Source organism: Alligator mississippiensis, chromosome 3 (assembly GCF_030867095.1).
Source record: "Alligator mississippiensis isolate rAllMis1 chromosome 3, rAllMis1, whole genome shotgun sequence".
NCBI classification, from domain to species: Eukaryota; Metazoa; Chordata; order Crocodylia; family Alligatoridae; genus Alligator; species Alligator mississippiensis.
The window spans coordinates 93,972,723-93,999,857 of record NC_081826.1 but is presented as its reverse complement, the minus strand read 5'-3'; the positions used below and the strand labels follow the sequence as shown (position 1 = coordinate 93,999,857).

The 27,135-nt window shown below is 43.0% G+C and overlaps 1 protein-coding gene across 13 annotated transcripts in view; it reads right to left on the bottom strand.

Moving 5' to 3' along the window:
* Positions 1 to 27,135, bottom strand: part of PTPRM (protein tyrosine phosphatase receptor type M) — a 725,043-nt gene that overhangs the window by 387,366 nt on the left and 310,542 nt on the right. For all 13 annotated transcript variants that reach the window (XM_059724225.1, XM_059724226.1, XM_014606664.3 and 10 more), the window contains one exon: positions 18,509 to 18,802. In XM_059724225.1, the coding sequence (XP_059580208.1) occupies positions 18,509 to 18,802 (294 nt within the window). The remainder of the gene's footprint in view (positions 1 to 18,508; positions 18,803 to 27,135) is intronic.

Below are 27,135 nucleotides of genomic sequence, written 5' to 3'. Positions count from 1 at the left end.
AGGCCTTGCTAGAAGAAACATACACTTGGATTCTCAAGAAACAGCAGTGACTTGGAAGGCTTTCCCCTCCCTGTTAGGATGGCTGTAACCTCTTCCTTTACTGATGCAAGCCTCATCACAGTTAGCCACAAGGTTCCTTTTGGGTAACGTTACTAGAGTGGACTCTATGTAGCATTACCCTTCAAACATATACGAAAGCTTAAGTTTTGTATATGTTTCAAGGGTAATGCTACATAGAACATTAGCTGGAAAAACCCTCTAAAACTAATGATGTCTAAATGATTTTCTAATTTTGTGTTGTTAGAGTTTTTAGTGGTTGAAAACCAGTGTGCACACCAATACATTTTAAGGGAACACTGTCATCTTGCTCAAACTGGACCCAAAAGCAGCATCAAAAGCCTCTACTCAAAAAGTTGATTCCTTCTCTTCAGAGCTCATATCCCAACTTCTTAAATTCATTCAGAATGCTAGCAGAGGCCACAGTATTTGAGCAAAGAGGTTGCGGAATCTCCAGCTTTGAAAAGTTCTGAGATGAGATGAGATGATTGGATGAGATGTTTTAGATGGGGGTTATCTTGCCTCGAGCAAGGGCTGGAATTAGATTACCTCCTTGGGTGCCTTTCACCCCTGTTTTTCTATAATTCTATGCTATAGGCGAGTCACTCTCAACATATAACTAGTACTTGGTGCTTTGAGCTGGCTAACGTCACTTCTAGATAACATTCAAGACGATGGTTACAATCTTAATCATCCTAAATGTTTTTAACCCAGCAGTTGAAAACACTACCTGACATTTGTGCCTGAAATTAAAGCAAGCTGAAGCACAGAGGCCTCTGGACCCTCCAGATATGACCCTCAGAGTTCCTGGTGTCATTGGACCCCAGCAGTATTTCCTGCCCAGGGCAGGGGGCTGGACTCGATGACCTGCTGAGGTCCCTTCCGACACTGAAAATCTACAAAATCTATGAAATCCTACTGTGAGAGGGGAGGAGAAAGCCTCCCCAGCTCGGCCCAGGTCCTATCCCCCAATGCACTCTGATACTCACCGCAGGTGCAGCACAGAGTGATAGCTGGGAAGAGACGCCAGGACAGGGAGAGCTGACAAGGCAGTTTTGGAGCTGCAGGAGCTTGCAAATCAGGAGGGGAAGAGGGCGTGGCCAGAGAGAGGAGCAGGATGCTCAAAAGGGAGCTGAAGACTCGGCTGGGGAGCCAGAAGGGAGAGCGCCAAGCACTGGTGGGGAGACACCAGCAAGAGACCCAGGGATTCCAAGCCCCAGGAACAGAGGGGAAGAGCTGAGCACAAGCGGGGAGGCGCTGGCAGGAAACCTGGGGAGTACAAGCCCCGGGAATGAAGAAAGGGAGCTGAGCACCAGCAGAGAGATGCTGGCAGGAGAGCCAGGGAAACCAAACCCCGGGTGCAGAGGATGCCGGGGAGCAGCACTGGGGAGAAGTGGCCCACTGGACACCAGCACGGGCAGCTGGGGCTGCAAGGGAATATCCTGGAGACACGGCAGAGAGTGGCATCGAGGGACTGCCACTCCTGGGCAGCACAACAGCAAGGGGGTCACAGAGTGCCTCAGAGCGCAGTGCAGGAGAGACTGGCAACACCAGCTGGTGGGACCCAGACAGCCCAGCCTCAGGTCAGACGGAGCTGAGGTGGGAAGGGGCGGGGATCCAAAGGAGGCTCCCCCAAGAGAGCTGGCAGAGGCCTGGAAGGGTGTTGCTGCCCCTCCCGGACACCTATTAGGCAGAAGGGAGCCGAGAATTCCCAAGCAGGACGAAGGGCCCTGGAGGCAAGATCCCAGGGACCCGTCAGCAGATTCTGACCTCTTATGTTCATTTGTATTCCTAAATTATGGTTAACCCAAGATTGGGGTGTGTTTAGTTGCCAAGGCCATGGTCCATAGATGAAGAATGGCCTTTAGGAAGACTGACGGCCAGAAGGTCACCAACCAGCAGAGATGAGACACAATCATTCAGGAGTAGGACCTGCAGAGAGCAGAGTCCACCTTGGCTGTGGATGTGGTAAGGGTGGGGTAAAGGGGAAGTTGGAGTCCCATCAAGAAACTCAGGTGTGAGATCCCACGGGCTACCTACCGGGAACTATCTCCCAAGAAAAAATAAAACATCTAAGATGTGGCAGGTAAGTAGGAGCAGCAACCAAACCACATTGGTGGTGCCGAATCCGGATCTCATCCTGACATCACTGGTGGGGCAAGGCACCAGTCAAGAAGGGGCCAAACCCCTATAACACCTACTTTATGCTGAATAACATTCATTGTGGAGAGGAATGAGGTTCATGTTAAAAAAGAGTAGAACAACAAAAACCCAATCAGCTTTGTGTCACTCAGAGTTACTATATACCATGATTAAGACAGCAGCATTTTTCAGTTGCTTTTATAATCAATTAAATAAATGCCCAAAGTCCTGGCAGTTTCCCTTTTAAGTAACAATGCAGAGAGCTATTTTTCAGTAAAAGGTACTTCTGAGAAAAGAAATGCTTCCATTGATAATCTTGAATTATAAATTATAGCTCTAGTTCTCCTTTTATACAAATGAATGCTCTTCACAATCTAGCCTTATATGTCAGATAAAAAGATGAAACTTTTATAATGGAAATTTAATTATAGTACAGTTTTTGCCAGTTGTCATTCTGAAGTCATCCATAATTATGCTCAGGTCATGCAGAGTTATTTTTTGTCATTTACTTGGCCAAACATGCCAGTTACACATCAGGTCATCCTCTTAAACTGAACACTGTACAACAGTAATTAAATGAATTATTGAACAGACTTTTTTAAAGTGATTGCAAACAAAACAGCTCTAGAAACTGTCAAAACAAACAACTGACAAGTCATTCCATTTTAATTATCAAAGTATATTAATTTTTATGTATGAAATGGCACTCAAAATGTTTCAAGTAAAAAATTCAGTGCTGTAGTTTTAAATATATTTTCACAATATGCAGTAGAGCTAGAAGTTAACACAGTCCACTGTATATACCAATTTATTTTCAAGAATAGCATTCTGGACTTAAAAAACCTCTTAAATACATCCTGTCTGTAGTAATTTATAAATAAAAGTATAATCAACTGTGGATTGATTACCAAAACTGAAAAATAGTCTTTGTTCTTTACAAGAAATCTAGTCCAGCTAAAGCAGGCCCAATGATAAATATGGGCAAATGTGAAGGAACACAGAGACATTTCAATATCTGTTGTTCTTAGATGAACAAAAGGATGCTGGATACATGATAAATATTAAAATGCAGCTTAGCTCAGATACCCAGTGCTATAAATTTGAAAATATAGCTGTTAAGAATATTTTAGATAAATGGACATATTACTCATTCTAAAAGGTTCATTTCACAGATGAGTGAACATCAGCTCTGTTTCTAGCAATCCTAAATCATAACTTTATTGGCAGGCCTATTTCTATTGGTGTACCATATTTTTTTCTTAACACAGTGATTCATGTTTATGTTCATAATGCAGTTTCTTGTATTTAGAGTCTTAATTTTCTATTAAATACTGATGTAACCAAGCTTATGTTCTCAGGATTCAAGCCTTTTTATTCATCTGTAATCACTCTAATAGTGTAATTCTGGAGATTTCACCTAGTCTTTATCCTGGCATGAAATGATAGGAGAGAGCACACACCATTGGCTCCATTCTGAGTGTAAGCCTACTCTTCCAATTCTCTAAAATATCATACAGTGCATAATCTTTCTAAGCTTTGCATCTAAATCTGGGAAATGGTAGGTGATAAAGCCCGGGGGGGGGGGGGGGGGGAGGCGGCAATTATTTATGGGCCACATAGTTTTGCTGAGCTGTCATGGGCCCATTCAGCACACCCATCCTCCCAAGAAATCACCAAAACTCCTTATGTGTAATGGGGCCGGGGGCAGGTTGGGGAGCAGTGTTTGGGAGCAGGATGGGCAGATGAGGCTGGGATCACAGGGTGGGGTCACAGGGCGGTGACAGCGCAGGGCTGGGACAGCTGCGATCTGCTGCCCACATACTCCTATAACGGGCACAAGTTCTGTGGGCAGGGGAGTGCAGGGAGCAGATCGTGGCTCTGCATCCCAAGGTCCTGGCCTCGGACTCAGCTATGTAGTTCCCGGCTGGTCTCCACGGAGACCTCCAGGACCTCGGGGCAATGACAGCATAGAACAGGGCAGAGCCAAATGCACTCCCCACATGACCCTGCCTGAAGGGCATGGTGCACATGCAGGCAAGGGGCTGCATCTGAGGCTGGGATCTTGGGGTGGTGACAGCGCAGGGCCAGGGCCGAGATACAACCTGCTCTTTGCATGCCCCTGCCGACAGAATCCACACCCACTGCAGGGGCGTGCAGGCAGCGGATTGCAGCTCTGCCCCAGGCCCCAGTCCTGTGCTGTCACCACCCCAAGATCCCAGGGTCTCTCTGGTCCCACACCCTCATTTGGCTCCTGGGTGCCGCTCCCCATCAGCCTGCAGCACCATCCTAGACACCTGGCCATACACTCTGCCCATGCAAGCCCTGCCCCCAGAGGTGGGTTTGGGGTGGACAGGCCAGGGTGTCCAAGCAGAGGGGCTGGGGCTGACAGCAGCAGCTAGAAGCAGCCACTGCTGCTGGGGCTGCCAGGAAATGGAGTCCTATTGCAGTGCTTCCATGGCCCCGCTGCACATCAGGGGACAGCAGAACCAGCTGCAGACACCACATCCCGGGTTGTCCTTTGTGCCTGGGCCAGGCCAGACTATATTTTGCCCTCCCGTCATAAAGTATATATGGAAAAGGCTCTTGAAGTGGGAGGAGAGAACCCCAAAAAACAGGTTAAAGCACAGAGGTATACAAATCAGACTGCATGGAGGACATCTGTAGCAAGGATATAAAATTGATGTTTTGCTTTTCAAAACTCTTTTGTTTAATAAAGTGGTTTAATAAAGAATTATGGAAAACTACTAGGACTGTCCAAGTGAGCTCCATCTGGGCATGTGCTCCAGATCCTTGAACTAAGGCCAGGGCCATCCCTGGGTGGGGTGAATCGGGATGACCACCGCAGGCCCTGTGCTTTGGGGGGGGGCCCATGGAGCAGGGTGGAGCAGCGGTGGCATGGAGCTGGGTGGCTCTGCATCTCTACATCCAGCCGCTTGCTATCCCCCCCCTTCCCCCCACCCCCACCCGTGCCGATGTTGCCAATGGCAGCGGCAGCTTCTTCAGGTCCAGGGCCTGTCAGATCAGAGTGGGGGAGGGACCCTGCATGGGCTAATTTGCCCAAGGTCCCACACCCTGCTTGGGTCAGCTCTGACTAAGGCAAATATATACAAAAATGAAATATATACATAACAATTTTTGTCAAGCATGACCGGTTGGTATGCAGTGCTTTTACATGGTGTGAAAGGCTTTTACATGCTCTCTTTAACCTGAGTGTTCTCTTTCAATTCCCTGCATAAAAATGGAGACATAGCAACTGTTAAAACACAATATAACAAACATGCCAATATAAATGATGCTAAACCAATTATAAGTTACATGGGGGAAGAGAGGCTAGCCTGATATAAACAAGCCAGGTCCAAGGAGCTCCACCCATTATTTAAACAGGGCTTTCCAACTGATAGCCCAGGTAGGGTTAAGTTTCAGCCTCCAAGATACTGCTAGGCTGCTGCTCCCCTCTTTGCTGCAGCTGCAAAAACAGACAGAGTCTCTGGGCTCTATTTTCCTCCTCCAGCTTCTACTTCCTGTCCCTGCCCCAGTGGGCAGGGCAGTGTGGCATGGTGTGGTGTGACTAGAGGAGCTGATGGCTAGCCCTAGGCCACATGAGCCCTCAGTGTAAGTGTAGGAGGGACTGTCTCGACAAATGCATGATGTGGCAGTCACAGGGTAGGAGGAGAGGAGGCATCCACATGGCATACAATCTGGTAGCCTGTGGTTTGCCCTGGTGTGCCTGCAGACATGTGCCCTCATGCCCCTTAGAAGCTTGACAGCCCTGATTCAAATTTTAAAGAAAACCCCTATATTTCTCCAAGAACAATATGGTAGGCACTTTGTAAGACAGAAAAACAGCATACCCTGTATGAGCAAAATATGTACCCCATTATCTTTCAAGGATGTGCCTGTGCATTATTCCCTAATTCTAATTTTCTTAGGTTGCCAAACTGAACAGAGTAATGGTAAAACTAACTAGTGTAATAGTGTACGTTGTAGTGATCAATTCCACAGAACCCTGTTTTCTCCTTCACCTCATGACTTTTTACAACCAAACCTCAATCTCTCTTTTCCAGGCACAAGGGAATGGACAAGAATCTAATGACTCCTACAAACTGTAAGCTTCTGCAACAAACACCGCATGAAGCAATCCAATTCATAGCTGCCTTTCATATAAAGATGTATCTTTCTAAATTTTAGATCTCAAGCTTATGGAGGGAAAAGAGATGACAAAATTTTGGGGGAGATTCAGAGAAAAGAAGAAAAGGGCAACAGAGGGGAAAAAAAAGGAGAACTGGAGAGTGATGGGAGCAAAAGTACAGAATATTCATTTGCCTTCAACTTTCTGGAGTTATTTGAAAGGTATGACTCTTATGAAAGGTACGAAAGGTGTGGACCTTAAATGGCTCTTTGGGACTGATTTCTTCTCTTCTTCCAGCTGCATGCGCTACACAGAATCTTTCTGGCAGAAAACCAAGGCAACAAGCTTTAGCATATGGCCATGTTTCTATGTAGTGATTATGTGACATTTTTACTTATTCAGAATCATAGAAAGTTAGGATTGGAAGGGACCTCAGGAGCTCATCTAGTCCAACACCCTGCTCAAAGCAGGACCATCCCCAACTAGATCACCCCAGCCAAGGCTTTGTCTAGCCAGGTCTTAAAAACGTCCAAAGATGGAGAGTCCACCACCTCTCAGGGTAACCTGTTCCAGTGTTTTATTACCCTCCTAGTGAGAAAGTTCTTCCTAATATCTAACCTAAACTTCCCTTGCTGCAACTGGAGACCATTGCTCCTTGTTCTGTTATTTGCCACCACTGAGAACAGTCTAGCTCCATCCTCTTTGGAACCACCCTTCAGGTAGTTGAAGGCTGCTGTTAAATCCCCTCTCAGCCTTCTCTTCTCCAGACAACAGAAGCCCAGGTACCTCAGCCTCTCCTCATAAGTCATGTGCCCTAGGCCTCTCACCATTTTTGTTGCCTTCCACTGGACTTTCCAATTTGTCCGCATCCTTTCTGTAGTGGGAGTGGAGAGGGGCAAAACCGAACACAGTACTCCAGATGTGGCCTCACTAGTGCTGAAGAGGGAGAAAAATAACTTCCGTCGATCTGCTGGCAATGCTTCTATTAATGCAGCCTAGTATGCAGTTAGCCTGAGATGACCTGAGCAGGGTGCGGGGCCAGGGGTAAATCAGCCTGTGCAGGGCCCCACCCCCAAGTGCCTTGGACATGAAGAAGCTAGCGGTGGAGGGGATGGCAAGCGGCTGGACATGAAACCAGTGTTGGTGGCAGCACTGAGTCACCATGGCTGCTCCTCCTGGCTCCACGGGGCCCCCCAAAGTGCGGGGCTGGAGCGGTTGCCCTGACTGCCCTCCCCTTCCCCCCCCCGGATGGCCCTGCAGTTAGCCTTCTTCACAACAGGGGCTCGGATACAGCTTGCTGTCCACGGTTACGCCCAGGTCCTTTTCTGCAGAGCTGCTGCTTAGCCAATTGGTCCCCAGCCTGTACCAGTGCATAGGACTGTTCCAACCTAAGTGCAGGACTCTGCACTTGTTCTTATTGAACCTCATGAAATTTCTTTTGAACCAATCCTCCAATTTGTCAAGGTCTCTTGGAATCCTAGTCCTACCCTCCATCATATCTACTACACCCTCCAGCTTGGTGTCATCTGCAATACTGAACAAAACTGGCCCCAGGACCAACCCCTGGGGCACTCCACTTGGTATCGGCGGCCAACTAGACATCAAGCCCTTGGCTACTACCTTCTGAGCCTGACCATCCGGCCAGTTTTTTATTCACCTTACAGTCCATTCATCCAAACCATATTTCCTTAGCTTGCTTGTGAGAGTATTGTGGGAGACTGTATCAAAAGTCTTGCTAAAGTCAAGGTATATCCAATCCACTGATCTCCCTGAACCCACAGAGCCAGGCATCTCATCATAGAGGGCAATCAGGTTGGTCAGGCATGACTTGCCCTTGGTGAATCCATTCTGACTGTTCCTAATCACTTTCTTCTACTCCAATGCTTAGAAATGGATTTCTTGAGCACCTGCTCCATGATTTTTCCAGGGACTGATGTAAGGCTGACCAGTCTGTAATATCCTGGATCCTCCTCCTCCTTTTTCTTAACAATGGACAATATGGGTGCCTGTACACAGGCATGGAGGCTGCTTTGACATGCTGTCATTACAGCACATTGAAACAGACTCAATTAATCAAGTCTACTAGAGTGTGGCAATTATTGTGCGCCAGCCAGCCTCCATGGCTTACGTATCACCTCATGTATCCGCATTTGACAAGCTTTAGTTCAAGCGCACTTGCTGACATTTTGAAGTGCAGGGACACTGATACACAAGACCATGTGGTGCTCTTAGAGCCACTCTAATTAAAGCACCGCCCCTCTCACCCCCAAAGCATGTGTAAAAGTATATATATAAGTATATACTATATTTGTCCTTTTCCAATCATCTGGGACCTCTTGGTGGGAATTAAGATTTTGGTGGAGTTGTATGGGAGATAATGTATGTTGTTAATACTTTAAACTTATAGTACAAAGATATAAAGAAAGGAAATGGAAAATAATCCAGTATAATATTATATCTGTGGATAAAATATAGGCAATCAAGAAAGAATGAGTACATAGCATGCATGCTAATACACAAAAAATGAGGAGGAACATTAGTAGCTACATATTTTGGTTTATTGTGTTCCAGACTATTAGGACATTTGCTACATTTTGCTCTAACTATGAAGACTAGGCCACAAAGTGAAAATTAATTCTCATAACAATCATAATTTGCCCAAATCCCACATAGGTATACAAATCTTCATGAACACACAAGTGTGCATATGTGTAAGAAGTGCATGACTTTTTTTTTTTAACCTTTACTTCTTGCTAGCATAGATGCAACCTTTAAAGACAGGTCTGAAGTAATTTTCTGCTCCTCTGCCAAGGTCTCTGGATTTAATGATGGAATATTCATCAAATGTTTGTTTGGAGCCTGCATGGGCTGGTAGATCCCATGGTCCTACTAGTGGCAAATACAGTGAGTCCTATTTATATTCTCAGGCCCAAAGTTTAATAAAGAATGAAGAAGTTGACCTCAGAACTGTGCTGTATACAGGCACTGGAGCAGATCTGAAAGTGAACAAACCAGTAAATGTTGTCTGAAAGGGTTTTTTTGCACCTTTTTCCTGTTGGGGAGTAGCTATGAGATGAAGCCTCTGGAACAGATGAGGTAAATTGGGTTGCAAATGAAGTGAACTCATAGGTTGCAAGGCATATTTTTCATATCAAACACTTGACAAGGGACAGGAGTAGAACTTTATCACAGTTGGATTCATGAACTCCGCGTGCCCCCAGAGGCTGGGGGGTGGGAGGGGAGGGGAGGCATTGGCGAGCTTCCTCAGCTGGCAGCGGGAGCGTGATGACGGTAAGCAGGGAGCTCCCACAGGCAGCTCCAGTGCTGTCAGTGGCAGGGAGCATGGCAGGTGCTGCCAGCAGTGTCAGCAGTGAGGTGGGGTAGCGAGCGGCAGTGTCAGCAGCACCTTTTCACACAGGATGCACTGCCATGCTGAGAGGTTGCATGTGCATCCGCATGCACTCCCTGCGTTTTGCCAAAGGTTGGACTGAATTAAAACCAGAAAGATAGCCTCATCCTCTCCTTTGGTAAGCAGAGAGAGAAGGGTTTTTTTCTTCCTGTAAGAGTTTCTACTACTCTAGAGGACTTTCTTCAGGGGATCCTCAAGGTATAAATCAGATGAAAATAAAAGTTGTCCAACTGGAGTGAAGTCACATGTTACACTTAGACCATACTAAATCTATGGAATGTTAAGCAGTGTTAAAGCTAGAATGGGATGTGAGCAGTTGCATGTTAAGTGTAAATACTATTTATTGCCTACACACCTATGACTTGCCATTGGAGGGCTGGTAAGCAGGGGTGTGGCTAAAAGCTGGGACACCTGGGCTCTATTCCTGCTTGGTGGGGAGGGGCTGGGGTGGTGCATCCCAGGACACAGGAGCACTGCAAATTGCTCTTCTTATCATCGTGGAGCAGAGTAGTTACTCTACCATGAACTAGGTAACACAGCCTGGAATTAACCCCCAGCTGAAGGGGAATAACTCTGAGACACTCAGAGAACATTTAGCACAAATTAATGAGTTTTAACATGTGGATGCTGGTGTTTTAAGTTCCCTGAGTATGGTCTAAGGGCAATGTGCAACTTCACCCCAAGCAGCATTTCCTTAGAACCTAAGTGGACTCCTTTGCTTCTCTTGACTCCAAAGCAGAGCTTGTAACTGGCCAGTGCTAAGCCTTGGACAGCAGCAGCGTGTGGTGTGAGGGCAGCAACTGCAGGTTTGCTACTGTTGAGGGGAGATGTTACTTCCTTTTTTGGCACCAACTGTGTCAAGCAGCCAAAAAAACCCACCATTCTTGGTGGCAAAAAATGAGGTGGCATCTCCAGCAGCAGCAAAACCACTGGCTGGTATCTTGTATTGTGTACCACAGCTGCTGCTGCTATTCTGCTGGAGGCTGCAGGGAGTGACAGAGACATGGGAAGCTGAGACTCCATACCAGCTTTATTCAGGCACTCCCTATCCCCTTGCCTTCCCATCATTATGCTACTACTCCAAGGTCTCTAGCAAGACAAGGAGAAGGCCAGGACTTGATAAGATGTTAGCAAGTATCTAAGGAGCAGAGGCAATGAAGAAAGACAAATATATTTGTTCTCAGGTATATATTTTCTGTGGGGTTGCCAAGGAAGAAATTCTTTGCAGCTGCCAACAGCTGGTTAGGATTAGGCTTCTGCACAGGGTTCATCACAGTGAAAGCATTTTACTAGGATGCCTTGTTCTGGGCATATGAGTTCACTGTTCTACGCAAGGGAAATGGTCAAAAATCTCACTAGGAATTTAGTTGCCTGAACTACCGTTACAATCTTTAGGATTCTCTCCTGCATACCTGAAAATTGTGATTCATCTGTCAGACAGCAGTGTCAGCTTTGACTTTTACAGGAAAGAGGAACTTTTCTTGGAATGGTTTGCAATTAGGAAGCAAATAAAGGTACTGGGACACTATAGCAACCATTGCTGCTGCCTCTGTTAAGCCTGTGACTATTTACTTTCACAGTGAAAATATTCATGAAACATGTGTTCTGCAACAGGCTCCTTATTATGCTGTAGTGTTGTTGCTTGCAGTTAAAGTTTACAGTAGCTTTAGGATTTGGAATGATGAATTTAAAGGCATCACTTAACTGTCTAAGTAAGTAACCTAGCAGAACATTTCCCCAACATATTTTATTTAGGTCCCAAGCAGGGTAACTGTAGCTATTCCAGGCAGCTGCACACTCGATTTATATCAGACTCTACCAAGCATTCTAGGGCTGGCTGCAAGATGAAGAAATGCTTATACTATGAATCTCATGATTGCAGTACTGAGTTCAGCAGAGATCTTCATTAGGTACAATATGGGAGAGGAAAGCAGGTATGTTTAAAAGCCAGAGGTGTGGGATAATAGAGAAGGATTTTGATCCAAACTGTCTTGGATATAATAGGATTCTAGTATTGGGCAGATTTACTGGGACTGTACTGTCATGCCAAAAAGAGTTTTGAACTATAGTAGCAAACTTTTTCAGGGCCAAACTGTTCTTTTTTTATTAGCTGCAAGAGTATTTGCATAACATTCAGGAACATGACTTACTGGAGAGGCCAACGGAAAAGAGGAAGGTTTGTTCAGCTTTTGTGTAGTGGGGAAGCAGTGACCCTAACAGATTAACAAGAGAATCTTATCAGAGGTTTGTTGATCCCATCTTCATGGTGATTTCCTGAGCTTTCAATGGGCCAAAACTAGAGGCACATTAGGACCGTTCCTTTATGAAGTCTTTCTGATATTTACAGGAAGAAGGAGGATTTTGACAATATCAGGAATTAGACATCTGTTGTCTTTTTGAGCAAGGATCATAAACATTTTGCTTTTATGTCAGCCAAAGGACTGGTCAAGACAACAGGGAAATTAGCACATCCCAGTCAGTCTAATGCAGCTAAAGGTTGCACAATGGCAGAAAATTAGTGCATTTGTGGTAAGCATTTAAAAATCAGCAGTGGAGAGAATGGAAGGTCATGTTTGGCTTTACATCAGCCCAAAAGTTTTGAAAAATGTAACCTACATGACTTCTGACTTATCTTATCTCAGTTTTACTTTCCTTCAAAGGTTGTTAGCTGTTTAGGGATCTTATACGATCAAATGATCATGCACTATGCAACCCTTTAGCAAATGGAAGAAACAATACAGGTAACAATTCCAGGTAAGATGAATTTTCCCTTTCACTCCATTTTTGTACTTCAATTCTCTGAACTTTTACTGTAGGCAGTACAGGGTAAGAGGGGATTTCAGGGGTTAAATATACGGACTGGTCAACGTAAATATTTCAATCACTCAATCAATGAAAACATATGCTCCTGTGAATGGCAGACAATGAAAATAAAGATGGATTTTTTTATGCCACAAACATTATAGCAGAATAGCGACTGACAAGAGTAAGAGCAAGGCCTTGTGGGTAGGAATTTCAGAGCTCCTTTGCTTTGCCAGCATATTCATTTGCAGATTATGGTGAATCTTCTTGGGATAACAGTCTTTTCACAACTAACATTGGATAGTGACTTAATAATTGAATAGAGCTGAGAGGAAGTTTTTTTTCTGATGTGTTAAGGTAGTGAGGTAGAAGAGAAAGCAGCATCAGTGAAATTAATTAAAATGTTCCTTACTACTTTAGCATGTAGATCCTTCACCTGGTAAATAGTTTGGTTAAACTGCCTTATTTTTTCACATGCTATTAACCAGTAAATGTAACTTAGTAAAGAGAAGAGTCTACTTCCAAGTTAAGAAAACGCATGTATATTAAGTTTAGAGACAAATGGTCTGTAACAATGCCCAGACCCCCAGGGGTGGCTGGAACACGCCCTGTTGGCCATGTGGTCCCTGCCCCACTATGGCTCCTTGGGATACCCTCCCTTTTTTAACCTATCCTGCCATGCCTTGATGTTTCTTATTGAGTATAGGGAAAATGTGTTTTTTTTGGCCAGAGTGCCAAAAAAACCACGATGTCTACCTTGGAAGGTGCCAGAGTGCCGACATGCTAGAGCCCGGAGCAGATGTTCGCAGCCTCCCAGCCACCTGCTAGGAGCAGCCTGGGCTCTGTGGCTGGCAGCAGCTGCTTAAAGCCTGGGCTAGAAGTGGTATGCTGAGCAAAATGGCCTTGCGTGCCATGCTTGGCACGCGTGTCAGGGGTTGCTGACCCCTGCCCTAGAGCATTAAGCAGTGGCCCTGGCAGCCTTGTCAGTGCCTTAGGGCACCAGATGCCTTATGGGCTATATTTGTGCCCTTCAACTTCCCCTATAATCACACCCATACCTCGCAGATGTCATTCTGACAGTGTTCTAGATCTGCCTGAAGGGACCTCTGTTTCCTTGCTTTTAGACCATTATTCTGGTCATAGGCCTCCAGCCCTGGCCCGCTTGTTCTAGCTTGGCTTTTTTGGCCTCAGCCTGCTCTTTATTTTGGTCTCTGGGCCCCTGGCCCCTGTCTTGAGTTGTGCTCCAGCCCCCTGGCATCCCTGACCCAGGCTAGGCTCCTTGTCATCTGACACAGCCTCCTTGGTGCTCCTGGCCCAGGTTAACTCAGCACCCCCTAGCATCCCTGACCCAGGGCAAGGCTGCTCACAGTCTAACCCAGCCTCCTGGCACCCCTGGGTCTGGCAAAGCTTCTCACACATCTCTGGCCCGTGGCCCCTTTAACTGGACTCAGTCCCCTGATTTCCTGGCTCTGCAGGGTTACTATCCCCATTCTCTAAATGGGGTCCCTTCACATGGCCCCTGTGGGCTCCTATCCACCCCTTTCAGCCACACCCAGTCCTCTAGTATCAATGTAAACATAATGCAAATACAAGAAACTGCTTGCTAACTAAAACTCTGCCCCAATCTGGGTTTTTTACCATCCTGCACATCCTACCTCCCTTTGAGCTATCACCTCCCCACTCTCATGGGGGGCTTGAGTGCTTGCCAGGCTGTCTTTTTCAGTCCCTCTTTCCTTTGAACTCAGCTCCTGGCAGCATGAAAAGCAAGGCAGCCTGCTTGCTTCAGGTGCTGAGATTATATGCCCTGGAGCACTGCCTCTTCCAGTCAGGTGACTCCTTAGTCAAGCACAGGAGTTTCAATTGTGCCTAGTGGTCAGTGTGTCCCTCCCTGCTACAGCTTAACCCAGCTGGTTGTAGCTTTTACTCTCAACCTGCCTGAGAATCTGCTCCACACAATAAGCTTGTTGCAGTGCAGCTAGCTGTTGACCAGCTGCCTCCCTACACAGCAAAGCTAGCCTGCTCCCCTTAAAGTAACAAGAGCCTCTGGCTCCCTCTTACAGTTCCCATAAGCTCTTTTGAAAGGAATAATTTTGTTTTCTTTTATTTTCATAGGATTCATATAACTGAGGCGAGGAAATAAACAATCATTTCCCAGTATGACTTGGAAATGTCACTGTGGAAGAATTAGAGAAACAGAAGGAGAAAAATAGAATGCAGCTCCATAAAGTTATTTACCCCATAACAGTCCAATCGACTCCTCTGTATAAGCTGCTTGCTTTAACAATGAATTTGTCAACACAAGGTATGTCAACAGCATTCTAGCCCAGTGGTTTACAGTTTAAGAAAGCATACAAAAGAGTCCTTAAGGAGTATGTTTCGAAAAGTCATTTCACAGTATCAAATTGTGCAGAAGACTGTCTGAGGGGCACTTGTTGTTCCTTTAAAATAACAGAATTCCTTTCAAGTGTTGTGATATATGGCAGCAGGTATTTTGCTGTAAATTGTATGTCAAAGATATCTGTATGGGAAACAAACACTAGAAAAAGGCTGCTCCAGATCTGAGGAGCCTATAAACACTTAACTATTCTGGTCTTTTTACATACATATTTGGACTCTGACGGCCTTAAAACTGGGAGTTCTGACATGGCTTAGCTAGCTTTATTGGCTCTGGGACTTTGCCTGTTTTCAAGCACAGGACAACTCGCCTGAAACTTTAGCTCAATAAACTATTTGTGCAGTCATTCAGCTGCTAGCTATAGCTGAGAAAGCAAAATAGGAGTTTAGCAAAATGGCAGCTGGCATGCAAGTCCATGTTATCAAACTGATTTTTTTGTTCCCAGGACAATGACTTGGCAGAGCGAATAGCTAGGGTGCTTTTGTGTTTGTGTAGTGATTCTACTTTACCTGGAACTTCTAGTCTCTGTTTTGAAGCTTTTAGTTAACAAGCATGAATACAGAAAGAGCACCAGAATAATTAACAACGTACAGTATCATGGAATTGTTCTGACATACAACCAACCACATTTATCCTGAGCTTGGGGTAGTGGAACAGCTTATGATTCAAATTCCCAAACTGATCCTTAACTGATCTTGGTTCCAGGGCATATGCAAAAGTGAGAGAGACCTTTTTTCTGGATTTGATTATGATGTAGTCCGAAGCAACAGAAAATCTGAGAGAAGAATTCAAAAGATTTCAGTTATTAAATTCTGAACACAATTCATTTCTCTTTTCAAATCTGAACTCAAGTACTTAAACTTAATCCAAAGCAGAACATCAATTCTTCGGCATCCTATTTATATTGCATTTCATCACAACAAAACAAAGCCCTTTACAAAACACATAAATACTAGTCCACTGAGGATGGTATTGCCAAGTCTGAGGAGTTTGCTTCTTTATTTCCTCTGCATTCTAATTATAGATGCTTTTATTTACTAGAGCTCAGATAGCACTTGTCTATTAGAAGTCCCTGAAATCTCATTTTGCTAAAATGAAAACATATTTCAAACACTTTGGAGAACTATTAAGATTACTGAATGTCTAGCATGGTGCCTCCAGTCTCAGAGTGGTTCAATAGACCCCCCCAAGGGAACAAGCAAACAGCATACAATTATCACAGTAATTAAAAAGGTGCAATGACTCTTCTCTTAAAAGACTCCAGTTTTATTAATTCTATGGTACACATTTGAGAATAGCATTGTTTCACTCCTCCCAGCTTAATTGTTTTGTCATTAGTTTATCAGCATCTCTTTTTAACCCCTCGAGCCAGTTATTAGCATGTCACTTGCTAGCAGCTAACCAATAACCACTACACCTTCAAAGCAAGCATCTTTAGCTGTAAAAAACCCAAATTGTAGAGATGCATTTAACACTGTCATTCATAATTTTAATTTTTCAGTTAGCTACCACTTTATGCATTTTAATTTAAGAAAAACTGCAGCACAGCTTGCTAGATTCATGAAATGACAAATTATATCACAATAGTTCACTAGGTAATAAAGCACTTCTCAGTGGATACTATTTTGCAGAAATAGATACTTGTTTTAATGGTCCATCATCCCAACTGCTAAAATGACCGCAGAAAGCATACAATGCACAGATGTACAATTAAAGTTCTGAATTTTCCGTGTCTTTCTCTGAACTCTCAGTATAGTAATCCTCATTAACTCAGCCTCTAACCTTATGGTCTGTAGTCATAGGATGAAGAGAGAAAAAACAAAGCAGGGTAGTTTCATTTTAAAGTAATTGAAGTGACCATGAATGGATTGAATAGACATTTACTGTACCTGTAAAGCTAAGTACATTTTATTCACGTATGAAAAACATTTTGGCCCAAGGACCCTTGAAACTCTATGATGGATTTAATACCCAAGTTCTGACCATCTTAATTGTTATTATAGTCTAATAAGGAAAATGTTGCAGACACTAGCATCTAGTTTCTTATGTTCCCTTTTGACAAAATGCTTTTTTTTTTTAATTAAACCTTATCCTTCAGTCATGAAATGAAAACTCTTTAAGCAAAAACCAACCAGCCAGCCAGCCAATATTGACAACAGTTTGTTCAAAATGGCATAATACTGGGAATCTGAATACAACATCACCACAGCTATATCCCATGAAAAAATAATATGGATGCTGACAAATACTCCTCCTATTTGCAATGCATCATTCAGTCACTGGAAGGTTCCTGGACAGGTCTGAAAGGCTTAACTAACCCCTGGATTCACTGGAAATATTTCTAATTACTTTCTATGCTTTTAAAATCAGACAACTGATTAGAGATCAGTTCTTTAACAGATGAGCATCAATACAGAACTGGGATTAATTATTTTCCTTTTTTTGTGAATTTCTCCTTGCCTTCTGCCAGCTTTGCTGCATAGGAAGGGGATTTAAATTGTCAAGGATAAATATATATTACACATTTTAAATTCTACCCTATGTTGCTCTTTTTCTTTATCAAAAAATCCAATAAAGGCACACAGTAATATATTTCTAGGCCAAATTTAAGCTCGCAGCAAGCTTCATACCTACATTTTGTATGAATCCCCAGGCATCTTAAACAACACGTTACAAATCTGATTTTTCAGATATACTGATTCTTTATTTGCATATTCCAACTTGGGTTTTGAAAGGTAAAAAATGCTTCTGAAATTCTATTGCCATATTCCTAATATTAGACTAGAAAGAACCTCAATTTTTAAAATAAATATGTAACCCTATCAACACAATCACTGAAAATACAATGCCAAAAAGAATTTGTATTGCAGTATGTTTTACTTATTTTCCTACAGCTGAATAGCAAACTAACAGTAACACTACTTTTCACCAGCATTACTGTCCAACTTTCTTTCTATTATAGCCCTCAATCTTTACCTTTTTACAGGCAGAAATCAATGCTACTAATTACAATATTACATTATAGAGCCCTAGGTATCTATACAACATAACTCACAGGATATCATTTAAAAAAAGAACATACTGTCAGCTATGTCATAAAACACTTCTCAACTAAATCTTGTTTATGAATAATTGCTATTATTAAATCCATTTTTCATATCTATTATATTCTCATTTATACGCTCTGCAAGAAATAATCAAGTTTCTTTCATTAACTCAAAAAATAAAAATCTAAGAAATCTAGCATTGATACAAGGAAGATGCAATGAAATAGAGAAAGCTCAACAGCATGCTGTGTATCTGAAAGTCCAGTATTTTGAAACTACATCATATTCTGCACTAATCACTGAAAGGCCCAAACAGGTACGACTTAATGTACTGTGACACTATATGTTAGTTTCAAGGTCACCGTTTGCAAACACTAATGGCTTTTACTTAAAAAAAAATCATTTTGACATTAATTCCTGCATCATGCAGGTTTAAGCTAGATGATGCCAACTGTTACTGAACTAATTTGTTGGTTTCGACATCAGTGAGATGTTTACAATTTTTCCAGCTTCTGCCTGGTACTCACCAGCACATTTCGTCCTTGTTTTAAGAGCTGGGCCAGGGGATCCGGTACCTCCTTCACCTGGTCGTGTAAGCAGCACACTGATTTCATATTCTGTATCCGGATCCAAGTGCCCAATTTTATAGCTTGTGGAGTCAACTGGTTGTATGTCATACCAAGTTCCACTTGAAGTGCGATACTCCACTTCCCTCTGAATTATGGGTCCATCTCCATTGATGGAATTGGCATTCAGCTGTATCCATAAGTATGTTGCACCAACTGAAGACAGCTGAGGTGGAGCAATGGGAACAGGTGGCTCTGAAGCAAAACAAATGTTAAAAATTATTCTACAAATACTTATTCTTTCCATAAAATTCAAGTAAGCAACTTTTGCTGACCCCTAGGCAACAGTATTGAGCAAGTTATGTACTCTGGGTATCTTCACACTTTGCTATCCTGATCAATCTGAAGAAACTTGCATCTGTGGAAAGTAAAATTTCTTGTGGCTATGACCCAGGCTGGAGGGTCTTGTGAGCAACATGTTGCCCTTAGGCTACCAGCTAGAGACTGGTGAAATAAACAGTGATTTTCGTAAGCTATACTGGAGGGGCTGCCTATGAGAAACACTGTTACAAATTTAATTTTTGGTTACAGTTTTGAACAAAAAAAAATATACTATAAACTTTCTAAATGAACTCTATTAGCTTACCATACTGAGAGATGTTAACCTCCATTTGATATAAAACTATATATAAACTGTATACAATTGTATATTACCTATTCACCAAATGTTAAAATATATGTATTTCTAGCATTTTTTCATACACAATCAAGGAGTTGCATCCAAGATCAACATACATTTCTCTATAGATGTAAAATGTTTGTTATATTTACACGTAACTTTTGGAATTAGAACTGATATTTCAGTTTACTTCTGATGGAGGCTGACTTGCTGACAAGAATAACACAATTCCCAATTTGTACTTCTTCCTCTGTAAACTTTCAGACCTCTGTGCTGAGCAAAGTGGAGGCAGTATCCTTTCAGTTACAGTGTCAATGCACTTTCAAAAAATCTTTTTTGAGGCCCAGGGGGTCAGAGTAAGCCCAGGGCTAGAGACTAGAAATTTCTGAGTTCATGTTTTAATATCTTATATATTAAACTATGGGTAAATCATTTAACGTTAGCATTACAGGTTTCCCTTGATTTATGCGGTACATGAGTTCCTGGAGAACGCTGCATAAATCGAATTTGCATAAAGTGAACCTACTTTATAATATAAGAAATAGGGATAGGTTCCTGTGTCAGCTGCTCCTGGGGCTGCTCCAGCACAGGCTGGCGTGAGTGTGGACAAGCAGAGCTCCAGGTGGTGCGGGATTCAGCACTCACCCCAGCTCCTGCTGCAGCTGTCCCAGGAGCGGCCAATACCAGCTCCCTGTAGCCGCTGGGCTGCACCGTGCCCTGGTGCAGGCAGCTGGTGCCAGCAGCTCCCAGGGCTGCTGCAGCCAGGGCTGGGGTAGAGGCAGGCAGAGCACCGGGAAGAGCATGGAGCCACCGCCGGCCTGAGCCTGCAACAGCCACTGGCCGCAGCCTGCTTTTGTCCAGCTGCAGGTAGCTGCCTGCCTCCGCTGCAGCCCTGGGACCAGCGGACACTACCTGCCTGCAGCTGCTGGGCTGCGCAAACAGTTGGAACACTGGTTAACTAGATCCAGAGTAACGGAAGAGAATTTGGCCTAATACATCTCACCTATGCATCAGCAAAGGATGCATAGTTTTAACGCTCACGGGTAGGCGTGTACACATGCAGGGAAGCGGGAGCAGATTTGCTGCTAATGGCAACGAACATATCCCACTTCCTGAGGCCCTGCAATGAGCTCCAGCTGCCACTAGGGGAAGCTCCAGACTCCCCCGGGTGCTAGCCCAGGGCCTGGCAGGGAGTACCAGGCCAGGAGACAGCTGTCTCCTGGCCAAGGCAGGGACATTAAACCCTGCCCCAAGGGACTGCCTGCTTGCCAGGGTGGGGCCTGCTACCAGAGTGGCTCCCTGATCAGGGCAGGGGGCTGGGACCTGCCCCTGACCAGGACAGTTTCTTGTACCCTGCTCAGCTCCATGACTTCAGAGCTGGGTGGGGAACAAACTGGGAAGCCTGTTCCCTGCTCAGCTCTACAACTGTGGATCTGGTTGGGGAACAAGCTGGGTAGCCTATTCCTCACTCAGCTCCATAAGCACAGAGCTGAGTGACGAAAAAGCTTGCCAGCCTGCTCCCTGCCCAGCTCCACACTCACAAAGCTGGGCAGGGAACAGGATCTCCAGCTGCCACCAAAAGGAGAGACCCTTATCTTCCAGCCTGAGCTGCAGTTGCAGGGCTTGGGCTGGGAGATGGTTATCACCCAGCACCAGCTCTGTGACCAAGGGGCTGGCTCTGGGAGATCCTGATGCTGCGGAGCTGGTGCTGGCTGGATCTGCCAGCACCCCGCTCCCTGCTCGGGATGGTGGAGCGGGGGGCTGGGAGATAAGGATCTGAGCATTCTAAAGGTCTGCTACTTTCTCCAAAATACTAACTGGGCAGGAATTCCATGCTGCATTTCCAGTGAGGACTATAATCCATATTGTACATACCCGCTGCCCAAGTTAAAGATAGGATTTAGCAAACACCATGCTGAAACATGATGTCAGCAATTGAGCAAATACAAGGAGTGGTATTAGACGTACTATACTATGGTGACATTTTTACTGATTCCCACATGAATAACATACTCACTTTGGCAACAGCCCAAAATATTTTGAATGATGCTTACTAATTAGTAACAGATAAATCTTGGTTAAAATACAACGTACACTCTAGGACAATTAGAAAATAGGGGAGCCCCACAGGGCCATTTAAAGAATATGAGGGAAAACTTTATTATATGTGGCTATCAATATATGATATTAAACTCTAGCTTCACCTTTTAGGGATTAGAAATTTACTGTCTTTTTTTTTAATTATTGTTTCTGCAGTACATAAGCTATAGCTTAATGCAGAAACTGTGCATCTTTAAACAGGTCTAACTTAAATCAAAATGATTTAGCATCAATTTAAATCATTATGCTGTTTCGTGAACCCAGACGTGAAATGGAACTTTTATAGAGCAACCTAAGGCATTTATGTAGCCATGCTGAAAGAACAGTTAATTACTTTCAAGTTTCAAATGCTAGTAAAGGCTGTTGAAGTGCCATTCAAAATGCGAACTCAGGAATAAGGTCACAAAGGGTAGTGGCTACACCAATTCATTTTAAGTATTACAAGTATTTGAAATAGACATTATTTTATTGCTTTTCATTCCTGGGGGTATTGTTTCATTCCCTTGTGACCGAAGTGCAAAATAGGTTAAACTAAGCTGTAGGGTTCTAGCAAAAACCTGCATATATCGTAGTTTTAGCTGAAGGTTGAGCTTGTATAAAATTAACCTATCACCATAAATAATGCATTTATTTTACAGTGAAAACTGGTTGAAAAATAAGGGTCATTAAGTTAAGGATATACTGTGGTAAAAATAATAATTGAAATATTCAGTGATATTTTAATGAAAGTTACAAGCTACATGATTTCTGTAAGTTAAATCACTAAATGTAATGAATTAACAAGTGTTGAACAACCATAGGTTTTACCCAAATTATTCTTTTATCTAAGCTTTTTTCCCCATTTCTAACAAGGAGAATATTTCTATTTATGACAATGATGAATCTCAGTTGGGTACTCAATTAAGAACCAGTCACAGGGACATGCAACAGTGAGAAGCGTCAGGCTTTTTCTTTGGAAACACCTAAATGGTGGCCACTGAATAAGGTTCAAATAAATAATATTATTTTCTTAATTATTTTCTCACTTAAATTTTTCCAGTGGGTACAGTTCACAGAAGCATAGAAATCATACAAAAATAGGGATGGAAGGAACTTCAGGAGGTTATCTATTTCCATTAAATTTAAAATATTTGGCTTTAACCACAGGGTACATGCATTCAGTGGGTGAGGTTCATTGTAGCAAAGAGTACTGAGGTAATACTTTAAATTAAAAAGAAATGTTATTGCTCACTGTACTCATGTATAAAGAAAAATCTACAAAACTATTTAGCACTGTACTACCCTTTTAAGTTTGTCTATCAAGATGTACTATCAAACCGTATGAAAAAAGTTGTTTGTGGATCAAATTTACTGCTTTAAAGATTGTGCAGGGGAAGAGATTTTTGCATTTCAGATCCATGGTGAAAGGATTTGGGGACACACTAACTTACAGAAAGCACATACTAGCTGCTTTCCTGTTTGTGTACAATACAGTGCTGTTCATTAATGGCAGATTCATGAAAAACTTTATTTAGATAGCTGTAATGGTGGCCAAAATGGATGGACCAATTAAAGCAAAACTAAGGGCATCTACACAAGATGCTTACTGTAGAATTGCCTAATTAGCTCCACAGTAAAGTGTCACCATCTACACAGGCGGAGATATTAGGCCAAAGTAAATTGATTAACTCCACCATAGGTTAGTACTTCCTGACACATGTGTAGATGGCAACAGAGCTGGCTGGGGCATGAAGGTGCTACAGTGCAGGGGTTGATTGTCAGCTAGCCCCACATTGTAGCACCCTTGTGCCCCTGGCAGCCCCTCCACAGCATGTTGAGCCAGGGCAGAGCAGCTCCAGACTGGCAGCCTGATGCCCCAAACTCCCTGCCAGCCAGGGCTGCACTGTCCTGGCTCAATGTACTGCAGTCCTGGGTGCATGTGTAAACACTGCACCTGGAAACAATAAACGCTGGAGCAAACTGCACCGGAGTTTATTGTGTCACACTAATTTCACATGTAGATGCCCACGCTGAGAACAAAAGTAATGCACCCAAAATAAACAGTGGCCCTTTCCTTCTGCTAAGGAAGCTGCATGTAGGTAAAAAATAAAGCTACACCTGTACACACACAACTTACAAATATACACTTATGTACTAACTACCACCACTTATCAGAGAAGAAGTGGCAGGAATATGATTCCACCTTAAATTATAACTCTAACCATTTTCTGAGTAGTTCTAGTGCCTTAATGCTTGCAGCAAAGAAATGAAATTTGGCAGGGGGGTAATCCTGGAGCCAAACAGATGCCATTTGCTATCCTCATGGAAAACAATTCGGATTTAACTGAGTTGTAACACTCAAAAGAGACATTTCTTGTCTGTTAATTACTCACTTGTCCACTGTTGTATGTTTCAAGATTTCAAGGTACCTGACTTCTAAGCAGTGGCTTTTTAAAAAAAAATAGAAATGCTGGAATCTTGCCCATATTGAGCAAACAATTTTTTGAGGAAACTCCATATTTGGAGAAGGAGAAAAGAAATCAAACAATAGTTTAAAGATGATCAGAAATTAGGAATGTCAGAATATTCTATCTTCAGAGGATATTGTTTAGCAGACAGAAAGCAGGTGAGGTAGTAAGAGCTGAATGATATTTTCAAAGGGCCTTGTATTAATATATTTAGATACCACTTCTATATGCAGAATAATATTTATTAGGGGTGTGCAAAATGGGCCATATTCAATTCTTATTTGGCCCGAATCAGGGACAGTGATTTGATTCGTTGATTTAGATCACTGTCCCTGAGTAGATGTGGCCAAATCCAAAAATTCGATGCTGATTCAGAGAATCAGCAATTTGGCCACAGACAGTTTTAAATGTTTTTTCTACATACCCCGAGGTACCAGGCACAGCTCATGAATGCTGCAATGCTGTGGCAGATAGAGCATCCCATAGGAGCATGGGGGGGGCCACCATGTGCTCAGAGGCAAACCTGGAAGTGGACCAGAAGTACTTTGAGTACACTTCTGGGTCCGCCAGGGACTGCGCTGGGGAACCCCCCCCATGCTTGGCTTGGCAGTTGGCTGCTGGGGGGACCCTGGGGACCCCCAAGACCCAGGAGGCACCAGTCGCTGCACCGGGGAAGGGTGCGGGGGGGCCCCCCAGTGCACTCTCCAGCAGACCCTGGGTCTGCTGTTGAGCACACTGGGGACCCCCACATGCTCCTGTGGGACGCTCCATCCGCCCCACCATCACAGTGTTGACGAGCCACCTGGTACCTTGAGGTATATAGAAAAAAACATTTAAAGCTGCGTCTGTGGCCGAATCGCTGATTCTCTGAATCAGCATCGAATTCAAAGCTGCGTCTGTGTCCAAATCGCCAAATCTTTCTGAATCTCTCCGAATCAATTTGGAGGGTTCTGATTCGATTCAGAGATTTGGCCACCAAACTGGGCTGAATCTCCACTGAATCGAATCAGGGACCGAAGCTTCACACAGCCCTAATATTTATCTTCCTTCCTTATTTTTAAAGACAATATTTTCCCCCTAATTTTTTATCGTTGCAGGAGCTACCATCTTCTCTGAGGACATCAAGGCTTCATTCCCAATGTGACAATGAAAGTTGATGGCCATTTTGAAATAGTTTGTCTCTGTTTAGGGTGAAACAGCTAGAAGCCGCCTTTCTCTTGCAAATGATAAAAAATGGCAGCTATTTTGAAGGAAGGCAATTATTCTTCAAGGATATCTTTCCAAAAGAATAGTATTCATTAACTCTTAACTAGCTTATAAGGAATAATGAAAAACTCCTAAACATCATAAAGAATTTCAAATATAGCCAATATACCAAATTTCTGGTAGTTTTGGCTAAACTAGAAACATGAAAAGTCGGCATTACTACTTTCTTAGATTATTTAGGATGAGAATATGACCTGACAAACTAAAATATCTTAAAGGACCAATTTTTTAAATAGCTGAACTCAATATTAATTAACAGGTATAAATTCTGAAAAAATTTATTATATGCTCCAAGAGCAAGTGCTCTAGATTTGAGGAAGGTATTCCTGCTCTATTTATATAGAAGAAACTGGTTGAATTCCTGCTTTAAGAATATAACTGTACTGTAACTGTGCTATCTGAATTTGTACTTCTATAATCTCTAAGCACACACAATCTTAAATACACAACAAAGCAAAAACATGGTGCGATTGTACCCCACGTTCAAAAATCCAAGCTATCCTGGGTAACAGCAGTAGTGAAGACTGAGAGGCACCATTTACATAGTTACAACTTCAATTATGAACTGAGTGAAAAGAAATTCATACTAGATGATATATATGAAACATTATGTGTGTTTCAAAACTTACAAACACTGGGTTTTACTTTATTTGACCTTCCTATAAGCCCTAGCAAAGTAATTCAAGAGTAACCCCAAAAATCAGCTAAACTGCACTAATGTAAAATTAATTTAACATGAGCTTAAAAATTGCAATACAAACCTAGAGTCTCCACTGTTATTGTTACATGTGCTAATTTATGCTGCAACTATACCTTCATTTTACTATACACTCAAACCCACAATAGGGAGTGTTCTCTAAGGGACACTGACACTTTCGCCTGTTCCCTCCAAATTCAAACACATTTGTCCCAGTCTCCCCACCCTGTTCACCTCTCAGTTCTGCCTCTTCCCAACTCCTAACTCCTTGTCTCAGCCCCATTCTCTTGATCTAATCAAGCCCCATTCCAACTCCTGGGCTTCTCATTCCACCACCCTGTCTCTTTGCTCAGAAAGTCCAGATCCCAGAAATGGACTACTCGTCCCTGTCTGCTTCCAGTCCAGCTTTCTTGCTCAGCCAGAGAGAAATCCTTGGTCATTCACTTTCTCTCACCTTTCTTCCCTGGCCCTTGGTCATCCCCAATACTCATTTTCCTTACATACATTTCCTGAAGTTATAGGCAATTAAAAATAAGAATTTATAATGGGGCAACCTTAATAAAAAGTGGTGCTACTAGATAATAGAAAAACAGGTAGACAGAAAGAAAGACAAAGGGATACGTAGGTAGAGAAAATAAGGGGTTGTCTGTTTAGATGAGTGCTCACGTATACCTAAGTTTCTATTATATTAAAAATATTAACACCCTTGACGACCGACCTTTAATATTTTCTTAAGCCTAGCCACGGCCTCAACATTATTTTGCCCTCAATTTTAGAATAAATTCTTTGTTCCACAGGTCTAAAATAGTTCAATTCTATTCAAGGTATTAAATCTCCCATTTGACAAAATGCAGAAATAAGCCACCAACAGCACAGATGGCTGCCCTTCCATGCCCTTACTTAAAAACCTAACAAAACTCCTCCTAACAAGTCTGACACCTGGGTTTACCTTGTCTGAACTCAATAAGCAGTTTGAGCTCTGTAATAATCTGATGTCTGCTCAGACAGGCTTGTTCTGTTCTCCTAAATCTAATCTATGTTGGATCTGACCACTATTAGAAAAGTTCAACCCATCAACTGTATGGAGAAGCCTAATTTACTTCAACAAATACATTTAATCAGTTCTGCCCTACTATTTTCCTTTTGGTCAATGTTTGATTACTTTTATGTTGTCTATTAAAAAAGAACTGCTTTTTTTTTTTTTTTTTTTTTTTTTTACAGTGAGTGATCTGATAAGTCCAATTTCACATCTTTCATTAGATAGAGATAAAGTGACATTTCAATCCAATTCTCTGACAAATACAGATGAGGATATTGTGTTGTCTGAACACACAGAATGACAAATCACCATCTCTATTCAGTCTTTCCCATCAGAATAAGCAGTTACATAAATTGAAAA